Here is a 16,410-nt window from a genome sequence, read left to right as displayed (position 1 = left end):
AAAGACTAGCTAACCCCCAGTCCGGAGAGTTCCGTCATTAGCATAGCCCCTGGTCTTTTCCAGACCTAGCAACACCTCTGGCAGACAGTATGAGGATTTACCTCCAGCATGATGCTGGAAATAAATCCGCCACACCAAGGCCATACTTGAGTGGTGGTAATTTAATTCCAATTGTATCCTGCACCGCAAAACTCGCAATGCCCTTCCACCTTAGATTGCGTTTCCAACCTATTTCTCTTGTGCTAAAAACATGCTTGGCTTTCCCCGATTAGCCATGGCCAGCAGAAAAGAGCCTTGGCTAGAGTCCTTCCACAGTTTAATACATGCAGCTTTACTTTGGTTAAGCGACTCTATGTTGGTATTGTCAAGACACTTATTGGGATGTCGGTTGAGCCATTTGAACAAGCAGCTTTTCACCTTCTTGGCGGGCAGAAAGATGATGTGGGTATGTTATGGGTCTTGCCAACGAGGAATCAAACCTCCGCCATTGTAATGCACCCATTGATGTCCTCTCTGATCCTCGGCTCCATTAAAGGTATTCGTCTGCCCTTCCTGTGCAAATAACCTCAATATGTAATTTGAATATTATAGTTACTTAATGTTCCTTTCATTTGGGTGTATAATTTGCCCTCCAGATAATCTACTTCCACCTGCAACAAGAGAGCTTTTGTGCAGCACAGCCCTAGATGCTTAGCTTGCAAGTCCTGCCAAAGAAGGCTGCCAGGGGCACACTGCATGCCTTTCCCTGCATGTCTTTCCCTCGCTTGGGACTGCATGTCTTTCCCTCGCTTGGACTGCATGTCTTTCCCTCGCTTGGACTGCATGTCTTTCCCTCGCTTGCACTGCATGCCTTTCCCTCTCTTGGACTGCATGCCTTTCGCTCGCTTGGACTGCATGTCTTTCCCTCTCTTGGACTGCATGTCTTTCCCTCTCTTGGACTGCATGTCTTTCCCTCGCTTGGACTGCATGTCTTTCCCTCGCTTGGACTGCATGTCTTTCCCTCTCTTGGACTGCATGTCTTTCCCTCTCTTGGACTGCATGTCTTTCCCTCGCTTGGACTGCATGTCTTTCCCTCTCTTGGACTGCATGTCTTTCCCTCTATTGGACTGCATGTCTTTCCCTCTCTTGGACTGCATGTCTTTCACTCGCTTGGACTGCATGTCTTTCCCTCTCTTGGACTGCATGTCTTTCCCTCGCTTGGACTGCATGTCTTTCCCTCGCTTGGACTGCATGTCTTTCCCTCTCTTGGGACTGCATGTCTTTCCCTCGCTTGGACTGCATGTCTTTCCCTCGCTTGGACTGCATGTCTTTCCCTCGCTTGGACTGCATGTCTTTCTCTCTCTTGCACTGCATGTCTTTCTCTCTCTTGGGAAACAAATTGGGACTCATCACGAGTACAGCAGTTTGGTAAAAACTTTGTGACCGCCACTTTCCCGCACCGCCCTACTATGAGGTTTGAAGGCAAAATGGAGGATGTACCTTTGGCATTTTGCTGGAGCTAGATCCTTCACCTTACCCCAAAAATCATTGGAATTCCTGTGAACGGAGTTACTGCTTGTGGTAATTCTGCAAAAATCCACATGGAGTCCTCCTAACTAAATGGGGAATCACAGCACTGTCCCACCACTCATAATGCGTGATAATTCCATGGGACTGAATGGCGGTAATGGTAAACGGTTTTTGTGGTCATTCAGCAGATTTACCACCAAATTACCAAAAAATGTGTAAAGATCGCCATTGAATGGAAACCAGGAGAACCAATTTATGAATTTCCCAGGGAAGGCCGTAGCCAGATTTAAGGGACGTTCCATTGCAAGTATATGAATCCCATTGAAAGTATTAGCATTTAGCACAGATTGCATTTAGCGGGGGTGCCTGGCCCCGGAGAACCCCCATACTCTGCGCCCCTGGTGGAAACATACTCAGCATTATGCAAATGCAGACCATTTTAACCCACACAGAGAAACACAGTTTGGGGGGCAAGGCACATCTGTCTGCACTATTAAATTGAGGCACCCAATGATTGCGGATGAGTGGTAAGGGAGTAGGATTTTTTCTCAAGTACATTTAGCGCACCATTTGGATGGCAGTGATGAGTTATGGTGGATGCCATGAAAATACATGGCAGATGAGATGAACAGCGCATCTCTACCAGTGATCAAAGTGAGCGGGAATGGTGCTCCACTACTTTGATTTGTTTCTCTTTACTGTTCCACTACTTTTTACGACCATTTTCACCATTCTATATAGAGGATCTGTCCTTTCATGTCCCTGTGCAAGTGTAAAGTTGTAATAGGAGCCTTAGTTACTAGTCACGTAGACTACTGCAATGCCCCGGCCGCAACACCTTGTCACATGCTGTACGATGCGTCCGCCTACCCTCTCTCCTGCCGGGACCACAGTTCCACTACTTTTTCCGGTACACTTCTACCACTGATCTGTACTGACTATGCCTGCTCTAAGAGCAGGCAGAACCTTCAGGGATCCCTGCTTCACTGCCTGCATCAAAATTGAGATCTGGGTGAAGGCTCCGGTGGATACAGGCCGCGGGGGAGAGAAACGTAGAGTGGATTTCCCGCCCAGCACTCCACTCCATCAGGACAGTCAAGTTCAAAATGGCGGTCATTTACAAAAACAGTGTATAGAGGAATAGGAGGAGGGTGTTAGAAGAAAGTAGTATATTTTAAAGGATGTTGGTCAATCCTTGTTAGGAATTAAATCCACGATTTCAAGGGGTTTTATGGATACCCACTATGGAATTTGCGAAATTTAGGAGTAAAATGTGTATCTGAAAGCACATCCGTCTGGATAGATAGAAGATAGAAAAATATGTATTGAGCACAGACTTAGTACTGGCCAATCCAATTTCAAGGCATTACACAAATATAAAATCCAACCACATACATAACGATTAAAACAGGAATTAAAACATATAAACACAGCTCCAGCCCCAGGCTATATCGAACAGTTTTCTAAAGACATTGCTCATGTATGACTCTTACTTCGTGGACGCCAGGCTCACACATTTCTCAGTGAGCCTAAAACCAAATGGTTAGTTTGGAACATAATGAAAAAGGAGGAAAAGGCGTCCTAGAGCGTTCAATGAGAGACATGTTTTTAATCTGGTAAATTTTATTAAACAAAAAAAACTAGAATTCTGTTTTCTACAATTTTAAAGATCATGTAAGGAAATATTGAATGTGCCAAAATGCATCCGATAGTTCACAGTAAATGATTGTGTCCAAGATCACACGCCTGCACTTTAACGCAATGCCTCCACACCTGCCTGGGCTGCGGCTAAATGACAGCATCAGAGATGTTGCCTTAGAGACACTGGAGAGCCAAAAGAAAAAAGGTCAAGGAAGGGCCTCGTGAGGCCGGGCAGAGAAATGTATGCAATTTGGTTCATTTTAAGTGAATACCATGCATTTTGCATTCATGCATTGCACTTGCGATCCGGAATTATAATGGTCGCCCAAGTTCACAGTACAATCACTCTACGACTCCACAGCGGCATGTCTGAGCAAGAGGCACAGGTGAAGTCTCTGTAAAAAGCATATTGCAGGAGGCCGGTCTTGCATCAAAAGCGAAGTCTACGCCCACATGTTTATGGAAGATGGCGAACCGAGACTGAGATTCTCGCTACCCCGTGCTCCTGGGCAATGGCTCCGGTGGCTTTCCCTGCTTTGTAGTTAAGGAGGCATCCAGCCGAGGTTGCATCCTCCTTCCAGGCGGGACTGCAGCTCAGAGCTCCAGACAAAAGCAGGGACGTCATTTCATCAAAATGCCAGGGGTAGCGGAAGTGACATCACATGACCCTTGACCCCCTGATGACATCACAGGAAGTGATGTCATTTGACCCCTCCCTAAAGTGATATTGTGGGAAGCGATGGAACACAACCTTTCACCCGTTGACAAACCAGGAAGTGGCATCGCATAGCATTGTACACTAGGAAAAATGTGGTTACAATATCACTATATCACTGTGATGTACATTTCATTCCTGAATGTGTCGCCATATGTATCGTTAAGATCAGTGTGTATAGGCCCATATTACCAAATTACTGTGATTGCAAGCAGACGTCCATGACCAAATGATAATGATGTGTTATTATATAGCACTTACGCTTAAGCGCTTTACATAGAAGACATATAAACCCACTATCACCCAACCTGTGTTGGTACCCATTTATCGACCAAAGAAGGATGAAAAGCTGAGTTGAGGCGTTTGAGAACAGACTAAATCAGTGACTGAGTGTGCCTGAAATAAACCTTTAATGAGGCTAGCAATTATTGTATAGAATTCCAGAAAGACACATTTTTTGCCATTCCTATTCTTTCTTATTTAGGTTCAGTGCTGAAAGTGTTAGACTTGTGGCCTCATTTTCTTATTTTTCTTCTTTTTTAAGGGGCCTGAACAAGAAAGCTAGCCACTCCAGAATTAAAGAGAGACATGGTGCTGGCCACAGCCCAGGAACTTGCATTGCAAAAAAAAAAAAAAAAGAAAATAAACTTTTTTTTTATGGGATTACATGGAAAACCACAGAGGTCGCAAGGGAGACCTCAGAGGTCGCAAGGGAGACCTCAGGGGTCGCACTTGCGACCTCTGGCGACCCCCAAATGACGTCCCTGGACAAAAGTCCCTTCCATCGCCGAGGATCAAAGGCTACCAGTGGCAGTTTAAATAAGTACTTCTTCCGGCTTCCCTGGGCTTCTCTCCAGGGAATATGTCTCCTCTGTCCTCCTAACCTGCCAGTTTGATGAGAGCGCGACTTCAGGACCCACAGAGGTTTCATGCAGTCCCCGGAGATGTGGAGGAGTACATGAAATCCGGGAAGAAGAGTGGAGCATATGGTATGGGGAATACTAGGCACGGTCGTAGCAGCGACAGCCCACACATAGCCCCGTGGCCCCATCTCCAACTAGCACCTCACAACTCTCATCCAAGCTCCCTCTCTGCGAGTTCGCACCCCGCCTCCCTCTATGTGCATTCGCTTGCAATCAGTAACAGGACACACACATTTTGTGGGTAGGAAAGGCTGTGGCTGCTTTATTAGGCAGGAGGTAATTTACAGGTGATCTGTTTGTACCACACATACTCAGAGTTCTACACTGAGCATGGGGCCCTACAATGAATGTACCCCCACTCGAGGTTACCTGCACTTCTGCCTGGCTTGTCCCCTTCCTCCGTTTCCCAGGTCACCTGTCCTCTTACGCCCTTACTAGTTTCCCAGATCTCTCAACCCCCAACTATCTTACAGCGTTTTCCCCAGTCCATGTCCACCTCTTCGTCCTTGCTTATTTCCCAGGCCTTACACCCCTTATGCCATTCTTCACTACCCCCAGGGCTCCTGACCTGTTACACCATCCCAGTACCTAAGCCTCCAAACCTCTTAGACATGACTAGGTTTCCGATCTCTGTTTCTGATATCATGACCCCTTATCTTCCATTACCTAGTTTCCCAGTTCAGGGGATTAATGAGTAGTGGCAATGATACCTTTACTGTGCGCTATTGACCATATTACAGTAAGATTGCAAAAATTAGTGTTTGCAGGTGATATTCCGGCTGTGAGGATCCTAAAAACAAAACCCTCCCACTAGGGTTTGTATAATGAATAAATCTGAATTATGTTCTATGGAAAACCACTCGCGCTCAGGAAATGTCCATATGATGGATTCTTTAAATGTCAAAAATCGATTCCAAAGAATATTTGTAACACAGTTTTCCCAGCTCAAGTTGGCCTGTTTTATTGTGTGTCAAAACAATAGCCGACATGTGTTTCGACCACCCTGGTCGTTCTCAAGGCTGTATATAGTCACAAAATTCATATAAATCATAAATGTTACCATAATCAAAACAAAATAATCGTTACATCATATTTCACGAATCTGAATAGGTTAAAAATGAAAAGAAAACATACTACACAACAGGTTTTCAGATGTAGAGTTACAACGTCATGGTCAGATTAACAAGAGAAAAACAATTTCAAAGCAAATTAATGGCTTATTCCTACATCATAAATGGTTCATGGTTAGTGAATGTGTTCGAAATAGCGGCAGACACATCCTATATCAAAGGGTGTGTGAGTGAGTGCTCAGTAATACTGACCAGTCCTTGTTAAGTAAATTAAAACACTTTATCATGGTGTATCTAGTTAGATTGATTGGACACCAGATGGTGTCCTTGAAGATTAAAAGTGCATCCACAATTCCATACTAAATGAGTGATTCTATTACTAAAATATGTGCACACCCAGTGTTAGAAGCAGCCCCATGCAGTCGAATTAGATAAACAGGTCTCACCCTCTATTCTGAGTGCTGATTCACCTTGGGCTTGTGGGATGTTTTTACCCATGCATCCAAGCCCTACCATAAAACTGTGCAGTACTGGCATGGAAAACATCATGATGGCCAGAACTCCCCAGAGAGTGCACAGGGAAAACATGAAGAATAGGCTGCCACCCATTTTTGCCTATGTTGTGAGCACAGGAGGGCACTGCCTAAAACCACCATTGGGCTACATACACAGTAGCCTGAAACCATTGCGAATGGCAATGCTGATTGCCAAAAAGCAACTCAGAACTGTGGGGAATTCATTTTCTTAATCCCAAAAATGGTTGCATTACCGGTACTCACCACTATCAGAAAGCCGGCGTTTTAAAACCACCAGACTTTTGTGTAAAACTGAACAAATTAAACAAAACCAGACCAAGGAAAGACTTGCTACGAGGTGGATACAATATAAAACTATATTCTGAAATGACTTGAAGGAAGTAATTATTTAATGTATAGGTAAAAATTGTCAGTTTGATTTGAATGTAGAAAACTGGGAACAAAAAGTGACATTTAGCTGAAACCTGGCTTAATGAAACTGAATTCTGCCTGACAACTACCCCCGACAGGAGTTGAAACTGGATCAACAGCTGTGTTCCCAGGCCTGGCTGCATCCTGAGGTCACATGGTCCTGTTGATTGAAAGGGGAGTGGCAGCTGGGGACAACAGGAAGTTGAACAAAGGCCTGTCCTGGACTCAGGCAAATGTTATATTGGGGGCGTCGTAAAATAGCTTCCTCTTGGGAGAAACTGGGGGGCAGCTGTGCCTCTGTGAACAAGCTGGCTTGGGGGAAGTGGATAAACCAGTTATTCCACCCTGGCTGCCAGGCCTGGCTGCATCCTGAGGTCACATGGTCCTGTTGATTGAAAGGGGAGTGGCAGCTGGGGACTACAGGAAGTTGAACAAAGACCTGTCCTGGACTCAGGCAAATGTTATATTGGGGGTGTCGTAAAATAGCTTCCTCTTGGGAGAAACTGGGGGGCAGCTGTGCCTCTGTGAACAAGCTGGCTTGGGGGAAGTGGATAAACCAGTTATTCCACGCTGTGATGTGGGAAGCCACACCCCTTTTTGACAAGAGCATAATTTTAAAAAGATAGATAACTCATAGTGCGGACTTGTCAGAATTATACAAGTAATATCATTATTTTTGTGATTTTTATGTGAACATTTTAAGAGGCGTTAGGACCCTGTGGTGTATTCTGGGTGGTTGCTAGCGGAAATAGGGTCTTACTCCAAATGTCTGCATGTTAAAAATCTGACACTTTATCATCTGTAACCCAAATCCCTGGTGCACATTTGTGTAAAATCTGGAAAGGTTTAGAGGTTGTTATCTGGATGAAAAGGGGAGAATTCTGTCATCAGTGGACACGACATCGTACAAAGACAGGGATCGGATGGTTTGGTGCTACAGAAAATATGTTAACTGGACCTATAATATTAGAAAAATGGTACATAGATAAATATGTATTTGGGTCAGAAATAGATTTGTGTGCAATCTGACAAGGGGAGGTTCCTCTGACCATAAAACCTACAGCATCACTCTGACTCACATTTCCTTCCCCCAATCAAGGGAGAGAGGAGGAATTGGCCAATGATAAGTGAGAGGGGCAGGTTTAGTTATGACCAACGCACACACCCACTTTCCAAAACACATAAAAAGAGACTGCTGGGACAGGTAGAGACATTCAATTCCATTTGCTGCGGATCATGCTGACCGACGACTTCACATCCAGAGATCCAGACTTCAAATCCATCAATCTCCAGAACCTGTAGCAGAAATTAACTCCAGAATTTGTAGCAGAGAGGCCTGAATCCACCAGCTGAATCCTCTTCAGCAGGCCTCAAAACTAACCAAACTATTCAACAGCCGGGCGAGCTGTTTGAAGTTTTGCCGAGAATTTTTGCAAGAACCTGTAGCAGTACCCAGAAAGCAGTGTTACATCCAGAATCCAGAGAGGCTAGACCAGCAGAGCAGAGCTGACCCAGATTGCTGTGAGCAGAACCGGTGCCTGATTGACCCGCCGAGCAGACAGAACCGCAGCCGGACGTGTTGACCAGATCCGTGACGAGGCCTAGTTCAAATTTATATTGTGAGTACCTAGCAGAACTGTGCAGAACCAATCTCTTAGTTAAAATAATCTAATCCAAACTATTTTAACCTAAGTAGAACTGTCTCCTAGAAATCGTGTCATCTATCATTTTTAAAGCTGGACAACTGTCACCTGTCAATTCTGCAGCTTCAAGCTGTCACCTGTCATTTTGAGTTTTACTTTAAATCCAAAAATCTACCTTTATTAAATCGTTATACTCCTTATACTTTTTCCGCAATCACGATTTACGCACTCGCGAAATTTACCGCGATTTGCGATTTTGGCTCAATTTCTCCACTTGTCAAAATAGCAGCTCCATTCTTTCTTTTGTTAAAATCCATTTGCAACTTGGTAATAACTCGTAGAGCATTGATAAGGTGAGCCTGAACTAATACCAACACGCATCTCCCACACACCCTGAATCTCTAGAGGGAATTAAAATCAGTTGGCACATTTTCCCATCCATTGCCATCACAATTAAAAAGCATTTTGGGACTGTGTTTCAAACTCCTACCTGTTTCCTCTAAGCTGGCTGGGGGGGAACTGAATTTCGTATTGTATTTGATTGCATTCCTGAGAACTGTGTGCGCCTCTTTCCATCTCCTTCCATTTCTTACATTGCATAGGGGAGAGGGGTGAATTGCCAGAGAAAAAGTGATTATCTTATCTTTTGCTAAAATCATATCAAGTATTTCTGTACTGCATTTTGTTCCTCATTGCTTTTCCCTTGAAACCATAAAAGTATTTTTGCTACTTTATCCATCCTATAGTAACTCCTCATTGATTGTAAAGAAGTGTGCTAGTGCCAGATTACCCATTGTTGATCAACATCATATGTCTAAGTGTACTATCAGATATTAATTTATTATAAAGTGTGATATATATATATTGTTTAATTTTTCAAATAAACCTTTTAATTTGCTAAACAAACCTACTTCTTGGCTCAGTGGGGTCAGGGGGATTCTAAGAGGGGGTGTTATATAAGGGTTGTCATCCAGAATACTGAACTGGACATAAAAAGACATCAATAAGGGTTTTCCTCAGCATCCCAGACTAGGCATTGACTTAGCTGTAGTGTTGATTGAATATCGCTTACAGTCTGGAAATCAAAAAAGAAATATTGAAGAATTGTGGTGGTGGTTGGTTTGGACTGGTATCACCACTGTACTACCAATAATCAAAGAAATGATCTTGAGCGGTGCATACCTCGGGGACTGATCGTCCCAAAGTCAATTGTGCGCCTTCTGGCTTGAAGAGGGAGTATCTGCGGTCAGAATCAATGTCTGTAAAGGCTCAAGGTATTCTGTTGCCGTGCTCATTAAATCAGCCAAATCTGTCACAGAAATAATTTGGAGAGGTGAAGCTGACAAAAAACAGTTTTTTTTTATTTTACTCTAACACAGAGAGAAAAGAAGACAACTTTTTACAAACTGCGCCGTGGCGCTGAAACTATACACGGTGAACACATTAGAGTGTGCATTATTGTGGATTAGTATGCAGAGTGAAAGATCATAGTTTTTTGTTGTTTCGCAGTTTGTAAAAAATTGTCTTCTTTTCTCTCTGTGTTAGAGTAAAATAAAAAAAAACTGTTTTTTGTCAGCTTCACCTCTCCAAAGGGTTTTTTTGTCCTTCAGAGCTAACATTGTTTTTAGCTCTACTGCAGACCTCGGTGACCCTATGTCACACCATCGGTCAGGGTAGCTTTGAATCATCTTTTGCTCTATTGTACCTATTACCCTCTCGAGTCAAGCCCCCACACAAAAAAAGAGGGTGCGCCCACCTACTTCTCATCAGGTATTGAGAACATACTGTCCTTTGTGTTTTATTATTTACTTGAGAGACACCCATATTTTGTCTGGAGAAAGGACAATTCCTTTGTCTACATTAGGAACCCTGTTAATCGCCCAGCAATCAGCCAGCTGATCGAGGAACTTGTGGTGCAGGTTCAGCAGCTTCCTGACTACTGCATGATGTTGCCCAAATAAAAGTTGATTTTTCCTTCCTGAAAAAAGCTTAAGAATGGGCAGCATCAATAGCAACAATATCCTGGCAGACAACGTTGAAACATCCACGATGTGCAAGAAGCTATTGTTGTAAGTAAAGGGCTTACTTGTACGTCATTTACATATGCATTTTGTTTATAGTGATACTTCTTTCACTTACAGTGCACACTGCTCACTATTGCGATCCAAATAGAGCAAGGATTCCTGCGTATCTTCCTATGCAGAAGGAGGGTACAGATGTGTCAACTACAAGGCAGCCGAGACCTTATGTGATTGTTCCTACTCTGGAGGTACCTTTAAAGGCCTGTGATAGATAAATTAGGGATTCCTTTTGGAGGAAGGTCAGCTTTGAGGGTTTTCACGATAATCAAATATCTTCGTATCATGCCAGAAGGAGGAAACTTGATGTGAGCAATCCTACACAGGTAGCACACATAAAAGCACCCAGTATGCTGACACGTGTTCCTATGATTGGTCCAGTGTGACTGAATTATGCTGACATACTCCATAAGATGATTGTGTAAACTCATAAGAAGAGAATGAGACCCAAGAGAAGTGCTAGGGAGGATGATCATGAGTTAATGATTACCTGGATAGTACAGCACACTTGGGGAATAACATATAATATCAGCATATGAAAGAAGTGGGAAGGAGGACCTCAAAGGAGGAATGCTTTGTATGTGCACTCCTGCCTTATAGCATGGGGAAGTCTAAGATCTTCATAGCTATTGAAATAGATGTCCTGACTGTACATTGTCTATCACACTTAGCATTCTGTCTTCCAAGAGGCCAGTTCATGGGTCGACCAGCCTATCTCAAATGGACAACTGAATGGACAGATACAGAGGAAGATGATTATTTTCAAGACACAAAGACAAAAAATAGAATGCACACTAAGAATCAAGTGATCAGATATGAAAAGCCTGGAGTAAAGGGAGCTGAAATCCGATGGGAGGTAAACAGAAGACTGAAGGGTCCAGGAAAATCTGCAGAAGAAATGTGTAAATGGAAGAACAGAGGCCAGATGCAGATTTAGGGATCAGTACTATCACCAGATGGTAGGGAAGAAGACGCAGTGATCTGCAGAGACTGTGTAATAATGGATCACTACCAACCAACTATTGAAAACGTGGAAATGCTGTGTAAGCCTCTGTGGTTGAAGCTTGCCAAGCTACTGACATGGATTGAGGATAAAGGAGGACCTTTGCAGATAGTGCCTTTGGAAAGTGCAAAGTTGTGCTTCAGAAACAACAGCACAAAAAAGGTTGGAGAGAACCAGACTGTGATTGAGTTTTTGATGCACCAGGAATGAACATTGGGACAGCAGTGATCATAGATCACTATTGGGCTTGTGGATCTAGAGCTTATATGAAGCTACCCAAGGATTGGGGAGGACGATGCTCCGTAGTAAATGTTAATGTTCCAGCGTTGGTGATTCCTTAGAGTGACTTAAGACTTGACAGTTTCCCAAAAACAGATGCTCATCTGAGGAAGAAGAGATCTGTCGAGCTGATTAATCGAATAAAGAGGGAGAACTGTTTCTCAGCCAAATAGATAGAAGCTTTTGACTCCATCCCGTATGAACACAGACTGTTCAGCTAGACTTCATCGATATTCACGATGATCTTCATGCCAAGAATCCAGTTAGGAACAAATACCAAAAGGCTGCAGATTAAAAGATAGGAATTGTTGCAGACAATCAACACTACCATAAAGGGATTCAATGCTACCAGAGAAGAGATGAGAGCCATACGACTAATGACTCTTCAGAGTAGATGTAACGCTCACCTGACTCCCACGGAGACGCTGACCAGGTCTGGACTGCTGCGGCCTCTTCTAAGGTGATGCGCAGAACTCCGAAGACCGACTGGACAGGACCCCCAAATCTCGCTTGTCTGACTTGCAGGAGAATCCTTCTGCAGATGGAGAAAGGGGATGAACTACCTGCGGAGTAGCGCATCAGCCTCCCACTTCCCTCTTTCACTCTCCTCAGACCACCTCCGAAATTCCCCGTTAACTCTCATCTTAAGGTTTGAAAGGACAAGCTCTCCATCCTGCTTCTGGTGCAGGGGTGCGATTATATCCAGTTACTTCACTGGTGTTCGGATTGGTGAGGATCCAAGCTTACTTGACTTTCCTGGCAAGGTGCCGTAAGTATACTGTTGTAAAAGTTCAAGAGTTGGCCTCCTTCTCTATTTGCCTTTATATTCAGTAGTCCGTCTCTTATCCCTTTTATCACAGGTGCTGAGTGAAGATTTCGCGTAGAGGAAACAATTCGCCGAAGGTAAACTCAGGTGAGTTTATGATGGGTGGTTCCTTTAATGTCCTTATGTTCAACCACTAATGCGTGTGTCTTTCTTCCCCATAGGGGCCGGGGTACGGTACTGCCGAAGAAGCAGCGCCGACCCGAGATGAGGAAAGATTCTCCCAACAATAATCAGGTAAGTCTTATGGCGAAAATCTGGCTTTCCTCAATATGTTTCTTTTGCTCACCTTTTGTTCTTCGCTTCCCCCTTAGGCGCAGGTATGCGGCGGATCGTGCAGATGGTCGCTAAGGAGCACGGAGATGCCTCGTGAACACGTGAGTGGAACGCGGCGCTGCAGCGAGCAACGCAATGCGTTTTAAAAATAAATGTCTTCCCTTAGGATCGCCGGCGTGATGACTCTGGGTAGAAGCAGGTAAAGTTCTTCTGTTCACCTTTTCCCTTCTCTTCTTTCCTTTCAAGTGTTCCAGGATGGAGGCGGGCGTGGCTGGAGTCAGGATGCAGGAGCAGACACGGTGAGTGTCCAGCTGCTAGGTGCAGAACAACGCGAAGTGTGAGCTGCTGTCTGGGCGTGGCTTAAATAGCCCCCAAAGTAGTTCCAGGTACGTATTCTTCCCCGGCCACGTCCGAGTGGCAAAATAGTCCAACAGGTAAAATAGTCCCTTCAGGCCTCAAAGAGGTCTGGATCTGGCAGCACGGTCTGCATCCGGTAAGTTCACATAAACACTCCCTTTATGAGCCTGGCGCCTATGGCGCCAGGACAGTGTCCAAAGGGCCCCTACTAGGGGTTGCTGGCCTTTTCCCCGGGAACATGATGTCTGCTTCCGGGGACGCTGGTCCTGGACTAGTTCTCCGGGAGTAGGCATCATGACACTAGATCTGTCCTGGACATGATCACAGCTATGGATGGAGGTGTGTGTGCAATAAATTGGGGAATCATGTTCCACGTTCATACCTTCTCATGATGACAAGAATGGTACCTTGACAGAGGCCATAGAGATGCTGACGAAGCTACAGGTCCAGATGATAGACGAAGTGGAGGACATTGCTGATGATAGCTGGTTTGGATCAATCTTTTCTTGGGTTCCACAATGGATGGCAGACATGTTCAAGTTTCTTGGTGCCCTGATAGTGATGGTATTGCTTGGATTCTGTGTGATTGGGATAATAATCTCACAATGCAAGAAGACTGTAAAGAAAGCCATTGGAATGAAAATCATGATTGATGTTGAATCAGGATGGAAGGACAGAGACTTGACAGATGAAGAAATCAGAGATTTCGTGAAAGCCAGCATCCATGCACCTGAGGGAACGAAGTTCCTGTATCCAAAAAAAACATAAGATGTGTGTGGGAAAACTGATCTATTGCAGTCTAAGTGGACAGTGCATGCCCATGACTTGGAACAAGGATGAGCATGTGAAATAAGCCGGGTGCCTGAAAGGAGTCATTAAACTATGGATTCCAAAGAAGCATTTCTTCAGATGAGGATGTCCAGATGTGAAGGATGATGGGAGAGTGGTCGATGAATCGCACAGAGAGGGGAGTGTAGGTGAAGGAGGCAAGTACCCCCGCCTCAACAAATCTCGCCCATATTGCCTATATGTTGGGTACCAGAGTGTGAAACATGTGCAATACCAGTGAAAATACAGATATCAAGGAGAATCCTGGAAGCATTGAGAAACCCATACCCATTGAGAAACCCATACCTGCATATGAGACAGTATGATGGCCATTTGAATAAAATCCAAGAAGAAGCAGAACAAATGTGTGGAAGAGAAGAATGTTGACGTCACATGAAGCCATACTGACGTGCATAGAAGAGATGCAGAGACAAGAGAATATAGATATTATATAAGGCATCAAGAAGGTATCAAAGATAAGTGACATCTCGGGCTCGAGATGAAGAGGCTTATGCTACGGAAATGATAAAGATATCAAGTCCTTTTACACGTTTACATATGCAAAGAAACACAAGCAGACAAAGTATTATTAAGGCTATCTACAAAGTGAATGGATTGTGGCATGCGCCAATGTATACATATGTAGGAGCAAGTAAAGAATGGATGATTCCACAACATGTTATAGCGGAGCTAGACCGAAGAAAGGAAGGTCTTTCCAGTGTGTCCCAGTTGAAAAGCAATTGAATTACAGAAGCAAAATCTCAGAAGGACGAGGCTGGATGAGCCCAAGAAGTCAAGGCCGCTCAGGGCTGGGATGAGCAGACATTAGTTACAATCGTGTGAAAGAACTAAACTCCTGTTCAGAAGCCATGGACAAAAACAAGGAAGATGTCAGAGGTCTATTAAATAATATTATTTTAAACACTCTAGAGCTCGAATGTGTGGTCTTCAGTCAGATGGAAGGATAAAGTTGGACAAACATGATGAACCGCACCTACACAGGGAGGCAGAGCATGCCTCTACTTCTCTGAATTCTCCATAGCAAAGAACACGCCCAAGGACATGTTCAAAGCCTTATTTGAAAGCAGACCACTGAGGTGATGATAGATGATATGCTAATTGGTGGGAAGCTATGGTTATGACCAGCTCCCCAGCACCGGGAAGTCCAGCCTATGTGCTGCTAACGTAGGTGGAAAAGTACTGACGGATGTAAGAGTGCCAAACTATGGTAGGGGGGTGCGTAATAAGGGGCCCTATAGTTTGTGTAACCAATGGGACGTTGTGTATTTAGTGACATTCATAGTGACCTGTTTGAGTGGAGGGCTTAGTTGCCCCACCTGATGTTAAGGAGGATATCACTCTCTTAGACTACTATGGATTGTGTACTTAGATGTTCCCTTAGACCCAATCACTCTCTTCAATAAGTTTTTGTAGTTCGCCACATAGGATGACCTTAGCAAAAACGTAGGTCAATGTCATGAATTATGAGTTTTTGTTATAAAAGTACACTTTTTTTTAAGATGCATTGAGACCATGCTGTGAAACGTCTGTTGATGTTCGTTCTACTCCCTGTTTTAGATAATTGACATTTATACAGTCAACCTTTTTGCCAACTACCTGAGTCGTTTCGATTATTGATGTTTGAGTAACTTCTGCATCCCCATTCATCTCAAAGTGTTGGTACCTCGTCTTAAAGGGCCGGATGTCCCGGTTCAACACCAACTGGCATTGCAGAGTACCAAAGCCGCCTGTCCTAGGAGACAACCATGGCCTACTTGGACACGAAGAGGAAGACCGAAAGGCTTGTTCACACTAGTCCATTTTGCTTAGGTATCGTCCTGCTTGACGTGGTGGTACAACCTCAAGCAGCTGCTTCTACCATCCATGCACTCAAACAGACGGAGCAAATGTTCTCCCAGACTGCACTGAAAGAAATCATCTTCCTCTGGGGTATCAGGCACTTTCATCTATGTACATATGGGCATATCTTCAAAGTGGTCACTGTCTAGAAACCACTACTACCGATCCAGAAGGAATCGACTTTCAAGCCACCTTCACAAACTGAAAATTGATTAGTTCATCTACAGAGCTACAACTTCACACTAGAATACCAATCAGATCTGCTGTCCAACCCATGTCCTCTCTCACCTGGGTGGTTGCAATGCCCTATTGGAAGGGTTAGGATTACAAATGTAACCACATCACCCCGAAGCACATTGAAATGCATTGGCTCCTGCCGCTTGCAAGCCCTTATCAAATTCAAATCCTGTTGCATCATCTACAAGGCTGTCACCCTGAAGTCCCTAAGCTACCTCACT

At 44.2% G+C, this 16,410-nt stretch overlaps 1 protein-coding gene across 1 annotated transcript; it reads right to left on the bottom strand.

Moving 5' to 3' along the window:
• Nucleotides 1-566: 566 nt before the first annotated feature.
• LOC138452808 (octapeptide-repeat protein T2-like) lies at nt 567-1,232 on the bottom strand. The gene has a single exon (XM_069605149.1). The coding sequence runs from the start codon at nt 1,230-1,232 to the stop codon at nt 567-569; it is 666 nt and encodes a 221-aa protein (XP_069461250.1).
• Nucleotides 1,233-16,410: the final 15,178 nt, after the last annotated feature.

This window comes from Ambystoma mexicanum, chromosome 4p (genome assembly GCF_040938575.1).
Source record: "Ambystoma mexicanum isolate Mex_15411 chromosome 4p, UKY_AmexF1_1, whole genome shotgun sequence".
Lineage (NCBI taxonomy): Eukaryota > Metazoa > Chordata > Amphibia > Caudata > Ambystomatidae > Ambystoma > Ambystoma mexicanum.
This window is presented reverse-complemented; position numbering and strand designations above follow the sequence as displayed.

What these genes read in the sequence shown, in the direction of transcription:
- LOC138452808 (XM_069605149.1), bottom strand. Translation starts at nt 1,232, where the DNA reads ATGCAGTCCAAGCGAGGGAAAGACATGCAGTCCAAGCGAGGGAAAGAC.